Below are 18,613 nucleotides of genomic sequence, written 5' to 3'. Positions count from 1 at the left end.
CTCACAGAGCTTTTATATGGCCTTGAACACCTTATAGCCCAAAGTCTATTGCTTTGAATGTGTCAGGGCACAAGTCACAATGTTTGTAATTGTAAAACTCTGGAATCCATCCTTTTTCACACCAGTTTATCCAGTACTGGGTCACAGGGTAGCTGGAGTCTGTCACTGCATGCAACAGGTACAAGACAGGATACACCCTGGACGGGACACCAGTCCATCACAGGGCACACACAGACACAAACACACATACTCACACCAAGGACAGTTTTCCCAGAAGCCAGTTACCCTACCAGTATGTCTTTAGATTGTGGGAGGAGACCAGAACACCTGTAGGAAATCCATGCAACAACCAGAGAGCATTCCAGGAACTGCACCCAGGGTTTTAGCAGTACTAACCACTCTGCCACTGTGCTCGCCCTATAGAATCCAGACTGGTAGATATTGCATTTACTAGTTGGTCTTAAATTGATATGTGCATTTCCAGAATATCTGTTTTTATGACATGATTGTAGGGAATATATTTCAGTCCTGCAGGTGCTGTGCAAGATCTAACAAGCATGCTGCAAGCTACTTTACCCCTGGCTCTGTGAATCCCTCTTTACTTTTAAATAGCTCCTTTCATAGTGCAATAAACGTACATGTAAATGTAAAATGTCTGCAGCAAAAAAGGCAGATGAACATAAATATGAATATAAATATATTTTAAATATAAAATATACAAGTAGTGCATAAATATCAATACTTGTAACCAAATACAATATATACACAAAAATATATAAGTGAAACTCGTGGCAGCCTCATCCAGTAGTGTGCCAACATTAGGAGCTTGAATCCACAGGTGGCAAAACAGTATCCACTTGGATTGAAACTATAATCCCCAAGATACAGGACCCAAGGGGTTTGATTGAGAATATTTTAAATCATTCATTGTAAGCAATATTACATGGGATTAGCATTCTGAATTTGACACTGTAGTTAGGAGTTGCAATCAAAGAAAGAACTGGAACAGTGTCCCTCTGCTATCTGCCAGCCCTAACCAGTGTTTGCTGTTTCAGGAGCTGATTGACAACGTGGTGGCTGTGGCAGAGAACACTGCTGATGAGCTGGCGCGCAGTGATGGGCGCGAAGTCCAGCTGGAGGAGGACCCCGACCTGCAGCTCCCCTTCCTGCTGCCTGAGGACGGCTATTCCTGTGATGTGGTCCGCAACATTCCCAACGGTTTCCAGGAGTTCCTGGAGCCACTTTGCCAGAGAGGTAAGCAGTCTGGCTCCTTCTTCTGACCGAGGCACTCATTGTCCTTCCATTTGACTTCTGGGCTGGAAACAGCAATTAAACACACTGTAAGCTGGAAACCACAGACCCTGTAATTGTAGAGTTCAGATTGAAGTCCAAGTAGTAGGGTCCTTTGATCTGTGTAATCAGTTGCTTTCAATAATAGCTATTATTTATGTATATTCCTCTCAGCAGGTTTCACAAGACGTTTTGAGCCGAGTTATTCTTTTGTGTACTTGCTCTCCCCAGACTGGGCTCTTTAAGGTCTGTTCCCAGTGTTAAGAGTTTTATCTCTTTGATGAGATCTAAGAAAATATATCCTGTAAAGTAGCCAGAGTTTGATTTTTTTTTATCTTTATAGAAACAGCCTCACAAATTCAGGATATTTACATGACAAAATCCGCAAAAGAGCCAGAACTGTATTTAACTTTACAGAAATTACCTCATAAAGTCAGGATATTTCCATGTGCAAATCTGAATTAAATCTCAACCATAGATATCAGTCTGAGAGTGTTTTTTGTTTTTTATGTGCTTCACTAAAGTGCTGAATTTTACAAAATTGTTAACTTTTACCAATCTTGATCAGTGTTTGCATTTTGGTAAAAAGCTTACAGCCTGAAAAACCGAACACAAAATCCATACAAGATTTAAATTATTTAAATATTTATTGCATTGGATCATCTAGGTGATTTAAGTTTGTTATGCACCCTAGATATAATTGGCAGATGCCCTAATCCTTCCATCATTTGTTCCTCAGCATCCCTCCACCATTGTCGCTGCCCTTGGAGCAGTGCTTAGCTGGCTGTTCCAGCTACCCTGAGGTCTTGGCCAAGCTGTTGACCCTTCAACCAATTAGATTAGGGACAGCCAGCGAATGTCTGTAATCCCTCTTTTTATTCAGTAGGCTATGCAACAAACATGACTTACTGTTTTCTGTTCTCTGTGCTTCATCAGGATTTAGACCTTTTCCCATTCCCCATAAATCCATACTTCTAAAATATTATGGGATCTGTGATGTCCACAACCCATGTGAATCGTTACAAAATCAAATTTATTCTTGAGGATATCCAACAAGGTTATGGCATTCTATCCAGGAGTCTTGTGTTATAAATAATATCTCCTCAGTTTGGTTTTATTCTGAAGGAAAATTACAGTTGAAGCAGATGGAAAAGAGGCCAATATCTGTGTGGCTACATGTGATGTAAAGGGGGTTTGTTTTTCTCTTATCAGGTTAAGTACAGTTTGAACAGAGGAGTGGACACACCTGCTAAGCATTGCAAGGCTCGGGCTTGTTCAGTGTTGCTCATTAAGATAGTCTTCGCTCTGTCAGACAGTGTTCCTTCTCTCAGGGTTTTGCAGACTGATTCCTCACCCTCGCTCACCTGGCACCTGGACCATCTATTTTGAAGGAGCTGACTGTGATAGCCATTTTTCTGCTGATAACGCAGACCTGGTATGTATGCCAATTAGCAATTCCCTCGTGTACAATATGAATCTGCCCTTGAGAGTCTTGTCATATTGAAATATGCAGCAGTGAAATTCAGACTCTGCAGCTGTTACAAAAAACATAAATATATATAAAAATAAAAGGGAAGCATTGACAATCACTTCTGTATCAGGTAGCTTGGTTTTGTGTATGCAACTCCTGAAGAAAATGGTATTGTAGGAAAGCTTGCTATTGTGCTACATGAATACTGTATAAGTGCTGTGGAATCTGTTTTGCAGATGATAATTTTAAAATGGAATGGTTCTGTATACGTACAGAAAGGAAGATTCTGTCAATTCAGAGTTTTTATGATTGAGTTAGACACATGAAGGGGTCTTTTGTGTACTCTCCAGAATCTGAGCTATATTTTACAATATACCTTTTTGAGATTCTGCCCCAAAGACACTGTGTATGTCCATAACAGATCTGTAAAATAAATGTTTATTGTTAATAACAGTATGGAAAACCATTGTTTGCAGTAATGCAGAATTTCGAAGTGTAACAGATTTTTTTTTTTCAAATTATAATTGGGTAAAGTTCTTGAAGTGGGTATAAAAATATATTAATTTGAAAAACAACATTTTGTTTCTAAAGGCTTAAAAGTTATTGCTAAGGTAAGTGGGACAAAATAGGTAGTTCCTTGAAGATGTTGTAGAAATTACCAGTATATGTTTTTTCAGTTTTTAAGTTTCTTGGATCATAATTATATTCTGACATATTTTTATCTACTGTAAGTGGAAAAATGGTATGAAATGTTTCCTACTTTGATGAGCAAAGGTAACAGATCATAATGTGTACAGTAACGCTTTTTCCACTTGGCTAACCTGGTTATGGTAGTGGTTTATTTATCCCAGATTTAAAGTTGATGGGTTGGTTTATACACTGACCAATTTTTGTTTTACTTTTTATTTCCTTGGGCTTTTGAATGTGCACAATATTTGGTGTGTGGGAAAGTGGAATGGTGTTACAAAAGTACTGACAAATGTGCTGCTTGTTTTATGGCATTATTGCACACAGAAATAGTGGTGTAGACTCAGAGCTCAGGGTAAATTTTTCAACCTAGACTTTTGAAACTCCAGAATGGTTTTCAGTATATCAGCATTAAATGAAACATCAGAACTGCATTAAGAGTTGTTGTGAAAAGAAAATTAGTGAAGTTAAAAGAGCCAAAGATTTAATGGACTATATTGCTAAACTAGACAGTTCCTTCCAAGCATTCCTGCATCTCTTTCAGCCAAGACTTCTGAATTGTGTGGGTGATTTGGGATTCTTAAGTTTGGTTTTGAAGAAAATTGCGCCTGGGGCAAGATAAATGTTCAGAAAGAACATAAACAAATAAACATAAGCATCTGTTGTTATTGTTTGAAATTCTACAAGCATGAGTCTTGAGACCTTCTTTTCTAACTTATGAAACCCTCTTAAAATGTGTTCCAGCATACTGGAATGACACTTTAAGATGTTCTTTACATTCTGGAAACCTACAGTAATTCCTTCTGCCTTGGAAGTAGCACCAGAGCTGTTTCAAAAAGCAAGAATGCGCATTTAACCGGATAACTTTAGTAAACATCTGGATTTTCATTTTCACATAGCACGATTGAATTGTATCTGGTTAAGCAGCTATAGCAACATATCCTTCTTTTCTTAACCTGCTCTAAGACAGGTTATGTCAGACTTAGTCTGACTTTAAGAGCTTGACTTGTAGACCAATCAATCCAACATTGTTGACCAAAAAGGGATCCAGTAGACATTAGAACTTTGTGGAGAGAAAGTCTAGAGATCACCAAAATCGTATGCAGTTCACTGATCATTTTTATTTGAAAGATATCTTTTCAGCAGGCAAGGTATACTTTACATTCACAATATCTTAAGCCCATACATTGTTAATGTTGCTTGTCATAGCTCAGCATTAAAATAAACTCAGACTATCTTCATAGGGTAAGATTCCTTTTTTACTGTATTTTTACTGTATAGGTCTTCAGTAAAGTGACAGTGTGTCATGCAATGAGGATAGTGGTGTTTGCACTGAAACAGTTTTTGCAATCATTCGTAAAGTTACCTGGCCATGTTGTACATTAGTGAATGCCATCAAATAGGGATTTAAAGTAATAGCTGGTAATGTTCTCATATATACTTCTATCCACTGTAACTGAAGCTTCTTTTCCCTGTAACTGTGCATTGCGATCTAAACATTTCATGCAACATTTCCTAATATAATTGGTGCTTTGGACTGTACAGATATCTTCATTCAATTTTGTTAGCAGAAAATCAATTCACAGCATCAATATACAGTTAAAAAATAAAACAAATTTTTATTTGTTTTTCAATGTGTGCGCCCACAATTGGAGTACCTACACTTCATTCATAATTAAATTTTCCATCATTGCATTGTGTCCCGTGTTACCAAAATATGTATGATGCATGTCACATTGCAACATGTACTTGACTCTGTGTCTCTTAGTCTTTGTATCCTCAGACAAAGCATGTGACCTCATTAAGAGTTCCTCCCCTCCACTGGTGTACCTCCATCACAAGCTACACTGTGATGACCTTACATTCATCTTGATCAACAGAGTGGAAGAGCTGAGAGAGACATCACAGCTGAACATCATTCTAGTGAAACAGTGACCATTTTTTAGGGCATATGTTTTTCTAATTTCATTGCAGGAGATTATTTTTTCCCCAATTATAATTAGGTTACATTTTTACCTGGTTTAAGTTTTTCAGCAGCTTGGGGGGAGTCACTTATATTATTTGATTCACATCACAAAAATGTTGGGGGGGAAAAACAATATCCAAATAAAGGAATACATTATTTATTGTGTTGATGATGATTCTTCCTCCTTTAGTCTTACTCTACTCATGCTTCTTCTTGTTGGCTAAAATTAGGGAACTTTCATTCCGAGGTTTGCATTACACTATATTGTATAGTACCATTGTGGGTAATATTCTGGTCCAGCAAATGCATAAATTACTGTTGCATGAAATCAATATTGTACAACTATACAGTGACTTTAAGATGACCTCCACTTCAGTGCCGTAATAATGTGAATTAAGTAATCCCAACACGTGTGCTTGTGCAATTTCTATAGTTGTCTTATCTTGAGATATCTTTCACATTCAGTTTGTCTGTTCTTTGCCAGCCGACTTCTCTGGCTTTTGCAGCGGCTGAAGTATATATCTTCACTATTACAACAGATTTGGTGTCATCATTTTCTGTAAAGATTCATAATACATGGTAATTGCAAACTTTATGGAAGTATAAGTTTCTGTAGGTGAAGAGTTGTGCAAAATTATTAAAAGGACATTTTCCTTTGAAATCCAAACCCATGGGCAAAAGCACAGAATGAAAGTTACTCTGGCCGGGTAAACGGTTTGGTTGCCATATTCCATATTTTAAATATTTTTAATTCAATTTTCAGATTTGATGTTCTCTCAGATTGGTAGGTTTGAAACTTAGTGGAAAATGTCCAGCCTGTTTGAGAATTTGCATTGAAGATTGGTAATGTGATTAAGATATCTAATGTCTTTGGTGCAAAACATTTGAATGATTCCAAATAGGCCAAATAAGTAAGAATTGATATACAGTAGATCTTCTATATCAGACTTGTTCATGGTAACATGCTACCTTATGCTAACTAACATGGCTTCCATGAGCCAGTCTAATTTAAGAGTTTTAATCACCCATGTAGAAATGTACTCAAATGGGCTGGACAAAAACTCGTCATCTTTCTAAAAACCTATCGTGATTTCTGTTTCTTTAGTTTCTGTATTTTGAGGATCTGCATTGAAATTTCTGGATGCGATAGTTTGCATAACTGTTATGTAACATCATATTGTCCTGGAGAGGCTGTGTAGAAAGACCCAAGTGCACATTACTGAGCAAAGTTCATTGCTCTTCTTTTCCCAGTTAGGCTGTCTATGGTGCAGTAGCTCCATTAAGTGGGGAAAAAAGACTTATATTTATATATATATATAAATATTTTAGGGAAAGTAGAAAACAAAGTTTCATCTGGAGTGTTTCCAAGGTTTGAAGCAAAAAGAATTTCACAAAGGATTATTTATTGATTTAATTGGTTTGGAGAATCCGTTTTATGGGGGCAGTTCTGTGATTCTTTAGTAATCTTTCAGTCTGATAATTGAGAGTGCAGCTAAACTGGGGATGAGAGGGCACATCCCCAACAGAAAGTGAATTGTCCAGTTTGTTTCATGGAATGTGATTGAAACTCTGAAAATTGGCATTAAAGATGAGCCAGTAGACGTTGTTTTCTTTATTGTTTCTTCAGTCTAAATGTAACATTTTCTCTTATTTTTCCATCACTAAGCAAATGCGCAAGGAGCCAGAAGTTGTAACTGTCACTCTAAAGAAGCACAATGGAATGGGACTCAGCATTGTTGCTGCAAAGGTAAGGGGCTTTTTCCATTGTAACTTAAATTGCAGGGAGTCGGTTGATGCAAAAATGTCATGGTTGATGTATTGTTACACTGTGTTAATGTACAGTAAATAGATTACAATATTCCATATCATCTCCCCTACTAATTGTATTAGTTGATATTACTTTGTCTCTGTAGTTTAATATTTGGCCAAGATTGCAAGTAGTGTTGGATTGTCGGTGATGTCTAAAGGTATGTTGGCAACAGCGAAATCCTCCACTAATTTAAATGTTGCGTTTCATTTTGCAAAACGGCTTTAACTTGATCATTTGAGCATTGTTATAGTTGTCGGTGTGAAATTTTCTTTGCACACCATCTTTAATGTGGAAGTTCACATGATACAGTATGTAGCTAGTTGTTGCCATAGAAATCATGACGTTAATGGTGAACCTGCAAATTCAGTTATTTGTACCTTTGATGTGTAGAGTTAGGTTACTTAATTATTATGCCACAGTCCAAACATGTGAGTCCTGTGGACTCGGTCTGAAAAGGACCCTTTTCTAAGCCAAGTCAGTTTCTTTTTATGATCGTGATAATTTCCTAACGAGTATCCTTTAGAATGATAAATGCGGGAAAGAAGCAATGCAGCTTGTTTACTTGATCTGGATATACTTGCATACTGGGGTACACGTTATGCATAAAATGCATACTTGCTCTGAGTACTGGTTACATCTTGCCACTGGAATATATTGGTGCATGGTGCAACTCAGGTGTGTCCAGAATGTAGTACTGTATGTAGGACATACTTAAAGCAGTATGTCTTTTCAGCTTTAAGGTGCTATATGTCTTCATACCGGGAGCACATTTTAATAATAATAATTGCTTACACTTATATAGCGCTTTTCTGGACACTACACTCAAAGCGCTTTACAGGTAATGGGGACTCCCCTCCACCACCACCAATGTGCAGCATCCACCTGGATGATGCGACGGCAGCCATAGTGCGCCAGAACGCTCACCACACATCAGCTATCAGCGGGGAGGAGAGCAGAGTAATGAAGCTAATTCATAGATGGGAATTATTAGGAGGCCATGATTGGCAAGGGCCAATGGGAAATTTGGCTAGGACGCCGGGGTTACACCCCTACTCTTTCGACCACAGAGAGTCAGGACCTCGGTTTTACGTCTCATCCAAAGGACGGCGCCTGTTAACAGTATAGTGTCCCCATCACTATATTGGGGCATTAGGACCCACATGGACTGCAGGGTGAGCGCCCCCTGCTGGCCCCACTAACACCTCTTCCAGCAGCAACCTTAGTTTTTCCCATCCAGGTATTGACCAGGCTCACACCTGCTTAGTTTCAGTGGGTTGCCAGTTGTGAGTTGCAGAGTGATATGGCTGCTGCTTGATATTTTGTTTGGTGTTGACAGATAAACTGGTACAAGTGCTTCTCAAATCATTCTCTCTTTGTCTTGTCAGCATGTGAAAAATAGTACTTTGTCTTTTTGGGCAAAATAGGTGACTCATAAGAAAAGTTTGACTAAGAATTTACCTATGAATTTTCTTTATCACTTGTGCAATTCTGTAGGTATCTTGCAGGTTTAAGCTCTGTTTATTGTAGTACTGTCGTAGATTTAAGAAACTCTGTCTGTTTATACAGAAATTCTTTACATATTAGTGGTTTAGTACAAAGTGCTCACCAACTCAATTTCACATAAAAAACGGGTAAACAAATTCCTTATCACTTTAAATAGATGAGCTCTCTATTTATTCTCCAGAGAGACCAGTCCAGTATGTTGAACAGGTTTCATAATCAGCGTTAAAAAGTTCTGTTTTGTACTTTAGTTACTGGAGTTTTAAATGGAAGACTGAAGGACAAATGGTTTTAAAATGGAAAACAGATTAAAACTCCTTTTTTTAATTGTTATTTGAACGTTTGACCTATAAAAATAGGTAAAGTGATAGGAAATGTATCTGATGCTCTAATAATGGAAGTTCTATACATTTGTATCACAACAGACCTTTAATGATTTTCCTTAAAAAATACTAGCCTGTTTCCAGGGATATAAATTTTAGTTGATTTTGATTTCTAAAGACAATCATAGAGGAATTAAAATGCACTAATGGTTAGAAAATATTATTCAATGTAATAAGTGACATGTTTGTAAAATATCATAATTCCTAAAACAAAACAATATATTCTATAAATTCAGAAGATCTGGGTGAGCCTTTTTAAGAGGCCAGTAAAAATGTTTCTTTCATAACTGATGCACTCCACAGAGTAAAAACATTCATAGAGTTGAGTAGATAGCATCTCTCTCAGATTGCTAAATAAGAAGCAGAAGCCCACAGTGTTTTGTGGACTTTGCTTTATTTCACGTGGTGTCAGCACACCATGAAGCAGTGTAAGAATTCAGCCAGAAATAGAAGTACCTTTCATCTAATATTAACAAAAACAAATTTAAACAATCTCTGTTTCTAGTGACATATTACTATAATGCATCTCAGAATTTTGTATTGCTTTTTTAAAACTAAACATCAGTGTGCTTAAAAACATAAAAAATATTTCCAAATGAAGTTTGTTTGAAATGTTTGAAACATTTGTCTGTTATTTGTTCTTTCCTGAATAATATAGGTATTTTCTGCATTTAGACATAACATGAAAACAAATGTATCACTCTGTTTGTCACTTGTCTGATTGTCACTCATTAATGACCACGTGCGCTCAGTTGACATTGACAGCTGCATTAGCTCTAAATGAACCTCGTTAGCATGACTTAGCTGGAAACCTTGTATACTTGCATTGATGCCTTACGTATAATACTACACAATGAAATTGGTGTACATCTTACAATGAGTTATTTTTGGCAGGAAAAGTAAAATAAACGAGATGTTTTCCTTTTGTGTTGTAGTATGTTCACCAGGACACAGGCAGCAATGTACACTTCTCTGTGTTGTTATCTTCAAGTACCCATTTAGTAGTCATGGCTGGAAGTTCCACTTTGAAAAACAATATACATTTTAGAAGCTTTTCTGCTGTTTTTTCAGTACACTAGGAAAGTAAAGGTGGCATAGTCACAAGTTGACCTTTCATGGATTATGGCACACTGCTTAACATTTGTGTGATGAAAGACCTGCTTTATCTGCAGGCCTGTTTAAATCGGCAAATATTCAAATTTCTGGCAGACTGTCTAGGCAAATGTGTTGTCCTCGGGTGTGTGCATTCATTTTTTTGCCAGGTGCACATAACTTTTTGAAGGATCGAATTTGCTTTCTAAAAGACTGGGTGATATTCAGGATCGCTGTATTATATATTCAACACGAAGAAAAAAGTTAGATTTCACTTATTTGATCAAACGGAGCCTGAGAAAAGATCAGTTTTTCTACAGTACAGGAGATCTTTTTGTTTGCATGTGTGTGTTAGTGTGTGTGTTTGTGTGTGTGTGTGGCTTCCGTGGGTGGTGCTGAGACCAGTTGACTGTGGTCGCGTGTTTGGAAAGCATAATAAACGAAGGGTCAGCTCCTGTTTTCCTGCCGTCTGCTGGAAGGTCTTCTGTTTACTTTAGCTCTTCTGGCTTGTGTGGAACACAGAGGCCAGGCAGCCAGTTCACTCGCTGTCTTGATCCTGGCCATATGTCTTCTATGTCTGACCGTCCAAATGCAGTTGGCTTTCTCTTTTTTTTTTATGGAATCCAGATGATTGGGAAGTAGGGGAGATGGGGGTGGGGGGGCACGCAGTTTTTTTTTTCATGTGCTGCTTTTAGACTTCCACTTCCAAAAAGAGAGAGAGAAAGCAGAGTAATGATAGGTTTTTGTAGAGCAGAAAGCGCAGCTGGGAAGAGCTTTGAAAGTTTAACCAAACTATAGCAGAGTAATGAGGGTCTAGAGTGGCTTGGCAGGTTACGTAACAGTCTGGATATGGTATTTCCTAGGACGAGCTGATAAATGCCATATGGTGTTCTAGCGTGTAGCTCAGAGTTCTCTCCATCAGCATCACAGAGGCAAGGCAGCAAGCCCTCGTTCTTCGTTTCCTTATTTTTTTTTTGCCTTCCGTGCTTTCCTCAGCCGTGATTTTACAGCCTCCCTCTGTTTCTGAAAGATCAGTGCAGATAGGGAAAGACTGCGACGCGATGTGGTTCTCCGTTGTTGGGAGGAACGAGATGTCGGTAAGCCAGCTCAAAGTCCTTGTTTGCTTGTTTGTGTTGTGCCTTCAGGATGTGCACTGTGGAAGGGGGAATATTGTACTCCTGAAACAGCTACAGCTGCACAGCTGGGCTGTAGCTCCCATTCCACAGGAAGGGAACTAGCAGGGCTGTTCGAACTGGCTGCTACATTTATTAATTCCTGTTTGCTGTGACACTTGTCTTTTCCCCCCTCTATCCTTCATCTTTAGTTATAATAATTTTCGGAAAGTAAATAAACTGTTCATCTCTAACATAGTTCTAGTACAGTATATGTAAACATTATTTAATTTTAAGCTCTTATGGATAGAACATAGTTAACATGCGTTCCTAAAAAGCAGTTCAAGGTTAATCCTCACTTATTTAATAATTTTTTTAGTTATATATATTCCAACAGGCCAGGTAGTGTAAGATTTACTACAAATATATAAGGTGCCTTAGCAAATTAAATTTTGAGCTCTCTGAAATCTTGACTTGTATTTGATGCAAGATTGGCTGCATTAAAACTTTATGCTATCTCATGGTACTATAAATCACCTACCTGATTTGTGTGGTTTTGTTTTAAGGTAAAAAAGTTTGAAAGATAACTGGCTGTTCGGTGTAAACTTACCAAACCAGTCCGTGAGAATTGTGTGTCGGGGTGATAGGCAGTTCCCATGAAGATTTTATACTGAAGTTGCAAAAAGTCTGGTAGTCCCAGAGAAAAAGTCAACTAAAAAAATAATGCATGTGACTTGGAGCCAATTAAATCTCTATGAAGATCATTCTGAGGTTTGTATGGTGTGTGTATGGAGGTTGGACTTTAGTTCACAAGATTTCTATTTATTTTAGTAGTGCTGTTTTAAATCACTCATAATGTCATAGGAATTCTTACCTTCTCTGTAATACAGAAGCAGGCAGTTATAGGAGCCTGCAACTTTTCCTTTCTGTTCATTTTCATTTCAGTAACTTTCATGTGGTTACACCTTTGTAGTTACTCAGTTAAAAGAGGTTCTTAATTATGAGATTTTTTGTATAATTCTCTGCACATGTTGGAATTAGAAGTAATCCTTGATAGATTCTTATCCTGTATGTGTTACATAACAGTGGTGTTGCATTTAGTATAGTTTAATAAAGCCCTTTACTAATTTTCATTTTATTTTTTAATGTTTTTAATGTGTTTTGTCTGTGATGGGCAATACTGCATTTTAAGCTACAGCTAGCAGTGTGATTCATATTCTACTCTCTTTCAAGTGGTTTATGTTATGATGGAAATTGGAGTACTTTCACATGTTAACACTTGTTTACAATTAAGTTGTAAAACACAATGATTTACATTATTACTAAGCTTTGTGTTATTGCTGGTAAGATTGAAGCATAAGGGGCAGTTACAGCTTCTAAGCAGAATGAGTACATTCAAAAAAATTGTTTAAAATCAGTATTTGTAGGTTTAGCTCTTTAGACCAGGTCTAAGTTAATAATTGAAATATATAATACAGTAAGTCTCCTTCCAATAGCGCGTTGGAAGAACTTAAGATCGTATGTATTATAAACTTACTCTTTATGTGCAGTGATATTTCTTTCAATAATATTATTTATAATACGAAATAAGTTCAAAAGCATGTATATTTGATAACAATGTAACATAATAACACTAAATTAAATATCCTCAGTTTATTACCTAAACAAACACTGTAACTAAAAAGATCTCTAACAATACATATACTAACGTGAAAATAAAAAAGGAAAAATCATGGAATTAAAAAAAAAATAAATACACTCATAAAAAATTATATGTTTTAAGACATCAATTGTGTTTAATGCTACCATATATTTTCTCGGCACTTCCAATTGTATGGATGATAGATTCATTAAAGCCATATTTACGAACTTGTCAAGCTGCTACTCTCCTACGTTTTGTGCTTCCACCAGTGGTTGATAATGTGCATTTAGTGAACATAAAGCAGGACAAACATGCTAATGTATATATTGTAACAAAGGCACAATGGTACACACTAAGAAGCGAGAGCGTGGACTGGGAAGCTGGATGCGAATAGCAGCACAATACTACTCAGTAAAAGATCAGAGATATTGGAAAAAAACTAAATCTTGAAAGCAGGCATGCAGCCTAGCAGAATCCTTCATGGACTGACCAACACTATAGGAAAACCCCCATAGTGGGGCGTACTGTATATATAATATTTCTGTGGAGAAGTCATCTTTATCACACAGTAGCAGGAATTTTAACCCTCTCCCCCTTAACAGCATCAAATGCCAGTAAGCCATTGCTGTACACAGCCGGTTCTAGTAATACAACAGTGAAACATAGTTTTGAGAGGTTGCTGGGTCCAATTCTGAAACTGGACATGGCATCTAGACCAAGTGACTCCAGATTTAACTACAGAAATATAACCTCCTGATTAAGGATACGATGTATGCCATATATCACTATATTAGACTTTATTACAATTATATCCACATTGTTTCTTTTTAGGAATTTTGAGTGGCTCTAGAAGTCATTTGGTGTCTTAAACTAGACCAGTCTCACTTTGCTGCTAAGTAAAAGCAAAATGACTTCTGACAACTACTTTGATTGCCAAATCAACTGTTACTTCTAATTGTCAGTTTTCATTTGTCACAGTGTTTCATCAGACTTGCTTTCTGAAATTGATTTTGACGCAAACTGGTAAAGAGACTCTTTTTTAGGATGGTACGTTTTGTTAAATAGTGACTTTAGGAACGAACAGACCAACAGTACAAATTAGTACTAAATCTTTTAAGCTCATGAAGCTTCCATGAAAATAAAATTGAATTTCAAATGTCCCCCAGTACCATGTTGTGCCTCATGTACAAATTGTGAATCAAACATTGAAGGCCCTTTTGTGTTTACATAATACAGTCTGAAGGAGAAGATCTAAAAACACTTCTGCTTATTAAATATTTACTCACACAAGCGGGGTTGAAAGCCAGCAGTATAGTGCAACTGTTGCCGCAGTTTTGTTTAGACTGGATGTACGTTTGTTTCATTACAAAATAAAAGTCCTACAAAGTGCAGGCAGACCTGCCATTGGAACTATCCTAGTGATCTGCACATTAATAAAATACATGTCTGGTCTTGTTTTTGGTTTCTCACTCCTAATTTCATCTAAGTTCTGTGGAGCATGTTGAGAGCAGGTGTTTTTTTGTTTCAGCTTAGGTCTCTGTTTTTTTTTTTGCTCTTTGGTCCTAAATAACTAAAAGACAGCTTTGCAAAGTGCAGAAGCCATAATTTCCCTCAGACTTCCTGGCTGTGAGCTGGGTACTCCAGTCCTGGCTCCTGCTCTTGTTCCCCCACTGACGTGCACCAAAAAAGGAGAGGGGGCTTTGTGTGTGTACTCTGGAGTTCCTCTTCAAACCCACATAAAAAGCTGCGTCTGTAGCAGACCAGAGTCAGAGCACGGTTTAGACAAACAACTCTTTTTTCCTTTTACAAATGTTTTAAAACTTTTAATTAACAAGAGTTTAACAAAAATAAACACTAGTACTGAGACCTCACTGAAATTCTACTAAGATCTAAAAAACTATTTTGGGATGGCTTATGCAGTAAACTGTATTTTCTTGAAAAGAAACAATGAATGTGTTTAACTGGCTTTTTACCTTAGTTACTTCAATGAAACTGTTGCCTTTTGGTGTGGAGCATACTCACTCCCTTCAGTCAGAAGACTGTAGAAAGAGGTTGGAAAGTAGAAGCGGCGTGACATACTGTAGGTTCTGTGAAAATCTGAAAAACACCAGCACTTGCTTGCTGGTACTTTTAACTAGGGAAGTCTGAAAGAGGTTTGTATAGCAGTGTGTGATAAAGCAGATACAATAACACAAAGAAAGAAGAGTAAATTTTAAGTAATTTTAAGCTGTACAATAAAGGATATTCTCCATATATGCATTCCCCATGACAGAGTGCGGATCAAAGTAAGAGGAATCACTGGTAGCTATGCTCAGAGAACTGGCCAAGACAGAAAACCAAGATAGATTGAAACACTCAACTCAACTATGTGCACTAAGGGGTGTTTCAAAAACCATAAAAGGCTAATTTTGAACTCTGTTGCATGTTGTTCTTTGAAGATGAATCTGTTTTTGTATAGATCTTTAGTTTTCTGATTGTTCCTTTCTTATTTGTATTTCAGTAAAGGGTCCTGGAGTTCTCTAAATTCTTCAGTGTGTAGTGCATATCCTCATCTAGAGTGTGTTGAAGTGTGAAGCAAATACATGAGTTGGGAGGCTAGTATAAACCATTCTTCCTGCAAGACCATGGTCATCTAAAGTGAAAAGGGAGACCTAGTTTGTCTGATTCATGAGAACCTGACTCCGCTTTTCACAGTCAATGACAAGAAATTCTAGAACGAGGAAAGACCTTTTTAGACATTTTTTTATTCTCATATGACACTGCTATTCTGTATTCCAGTGTCTCTGCTACTCTAATGAGCCTTACTGCTTCATGCTGTTTACAAATGTTTACTTGAAGTAAAATAACAGTATTCAAATTGAAGCATTTGTCTGTAAGGTCCTTATCCATATGAACATATGTAATTTTTAGGATGTTTTTAGGATGTTTTTCATGGTAAAAGAAGACTATAACACAACCTACAGACTATAAGCAGTTAATGTGCTACCGTGATGCTACCATTTTAGAGAAAATGAGATAAGTCACTTTTCATAAACTTGTTTTAATTACAGATTGCATTTTATTTCATTCTTCACCTCATTTAAGCATAAATAGTAAAGGCTATCATCTTATTTTTTTGTTAAATCTCACTACTTAAAACACAGGTTTTTTGTGTACGAAACCACTGGCCAGTTCTCCATTTACATAAATAGCCTAGTGGTTCCTGTTAGTTTCTTTACAGTCACTTCATTTGGCATCACGTTTATATGGTTGCTTAAAAACGGTGACTGATCAAGAAAGACAATGAGGATGGAAAAGTCCCTTGAAAGTACACATCAATCTTGGTAATTTAGTGGCAGGTCTCCTGCTTTTGCTTCCAATTTCCTGTATTCACAGAGCTAGGTTACAGTTAATTTCCGTGAACAGGAAGTGTCTGGGTGGAGACTACCATGTGTTTGTTTACTAAGGAGCCAAGAGGCATAGCCCAAAATGTTTCTGACAAGTTTTCACTCAAAAGTGAAGACATTTTAAAATATCTTCAGGTGTTTAGATCATCATGAATCAGGAATCTCAGGCTTCTGTACTCTTGTCAAAGCAGGTCCAAAAACAGACATCTTTCATTAAGCCTATTTTCATGCCTGTGGCTTGTTGTTTATCTGTATCACTTTTTGCCTTAACAAGAGATACCACATTCATTATATTTAAAGAACTCTAAATATCAACCAAAATCACAGAGCAGTCTTTTTGAAGAATGTTGTACATCTGTAAGCATTCCTGCTCCCCTTCCTGTGACTCCAAAAAAAATAAAACATTAAGAAGGAATGGATATGCAAGGCAAAGCTGGTGCATTCTGTAATGTAATGTAGAAATTGATAACATTTCTGATTCAACTGTGGTATTTGCTCTACTAAGCATTCCCGAATGATAACCCCTTATCAATAAGGCTGGATCATTAACACCCAGCCAGCGGTTTGCTTTCAGGAAAGAAAACAGGTACAGGTGATACAGAAAAAGAGGGGTGTACTGTAACTAGCTAGTGAGCTGATGCTGATAATCGACATCGGCATTACGTTTCATGATGTTGTCTGGTAGTAACTTTGTACAAGGTGCAGAGCAGATGTCATGGAGTTGAGTATGGGTCCAGTTTCTTAAGTCAGGAGTTGGATGTTTTGCTTTGTCACCTTCTTCAGTTGGTTTCATTACATGCAAAAACAGAAAACTCTCACCTTGCAGAAAAGAGATGTACTGTAGTGGGATTCTTCTACGCATTCCAGTTGTATGTTAAAAGGCTACACTGTTTCAAACGGCAAACAGTATCTGTATTACTCTGGCAGTCTGCATTTTTCATAAAGTGGCTCAAATAATATTTTTTTCTAGGGGCAGATGCAATAGAGTGTATAATGTGTTTTTACATTCTTTTCCCTTTCCCTAATAATTAACACGCTCCCTAATAAAGACAGCTGCTCATTTCAAAGTGCATCGCTTCTTTCACTGATAAATTACATAAGGCTTTGCAGCTGAGAATGAGTGATTTAGTACAAAACACGGCTACTGCTGAAATATGATTCAAAACGAAAATAGTATTGGCATGCACCCTGCTAGTCAAAGCTTGTGCCTCCGAGAGATTTTGAATATACAAGTATACATTTTTAAACTTAATTTATATGAGGTTTTATGCTGGACAGCCTGTCTGACAACTTTATGAATATACCTTTTATTAGACGTATGTTTTTTTTAACTGTGCTAAATATAGACCTACAGTAAAGGTAACAGTCTATAAATAATTTTTATACACTCTCCACCGGAAAATGCATTGTACGTTTTAATGTAATATAGATCTAACACCTTGGCCATTCGTGACTTCTACCACTGTGAAGGTTCTGGACATGTTTCAAACATATGGTCATTAATATTTTCAATCAGGAGGCATTCACCGGGCAGTTCCATAAGTGTGTGACTGATTGCTGCTTGCTTTTCATTTGCTGTGCTTTCCTACTGTAAGTTCAAGAGTTTAAGAGTGAGAGAAGCACCATGCTGAGTATGTGGGAGATTTGATTTGGCTGAGGTGAATATTGTGTGTCTCAGAGTGGCCTTTTACCACAAGTGAAAGTCTGATGCACTTTTAACCTCTTCTCACTGGTTTACAATGGAGAGCCGTAAAAAGCTTACTCCTATAGTAGTCTTCAGAGCATTCCCTTCAAAGCAAAAACTTAGCTTTGTTTTGTCCTATGTGCAAGGACTGAAAGGAAAATGTTTTAAGAATTACATACATATCCTAAATGATTAATTATATTTTTTAATTAAGCATAAATTACAGTTTTAAATCAAATGTGAATGTGTAGTAATGAATGCACCACACAGATTATGCAGAACAACATAGCTTTGTACTTGTTTAATAGTGACGGTGTACAGTAGGTACGTAGAAAATGTGCTTACTTCACAAAGGACAAACTTCAAGATACACTGGAATAGTTATGGGTAATTGCTTGTTAAGAAGACCTGTTCCTTTAAAAGCTGAGCTGGGCTGTTGATGAAGAGAGAGTATGCTAAGTCTGCTTTTGTTCCTCTATATGTGTATGAGTCACTGTTTATTGTGGCTTAATTTGTTAAATGTATTTTACTTTTTCTTGGATGGTTCACTTTATCATGTTTTTGTCAATAAGCTCCTTATTTTGTGTTGT

General features: G+C 37.0%; 1 protein-coding gene across 12 annotated transcripts in view; it reads left to right on the top strand.

Annotated features, from left to right (window-relative positions):
• afdna (afadin, adherens junction formation factor a) overlaps nucleotides 1-18,613 on the top strand; it is a 174,858-nt gene that overhangs the window by 119,675 nt on the left and 36,570 nt on the right. For all 12 annotated transcript variants that reach the window (XM_088929639.1, XM_088929631.1, XM_088929622.1 and 9 more), the window contains 3 exons: nucleotides 1,056-1,254; nucleotides 2,622-2,725; nucleotides 7,081-7,161. In XM_088929639.1, coding sequence (XP_088785765.1) covers nucleotides 1,056-1,254; nucleotides 2,622-2,725; nucleotides 7,081-7,161 — 384 coding nt within the window. The remainder of the gene's footprint in view (nucleotides 1-1,055; nucleotides 1,255-2,621; nucleotides 2,726-7,080; nucleotides 7,162-18,613) is intronic.

The sequence above is a fragment of the Atractosteus spatula genome, chromosome 2, assembly GCF_055471065.1.
Source record: "Atractosteus spatula isolate fAtrSpa1 chromosome 2, fAtrSpa1.hap1, whole genome shotgun sequence".
NCBI classification, from domain to species: Eukaryota; Metazoa; Chordata; class Actinopteri; order Semionotiformes; family Lepisosteidae; genus Atractosteus; species Atractosteus spatula.
This window is presented reverse-complemented; position numbering and strand designations above follow the sequence as displayed.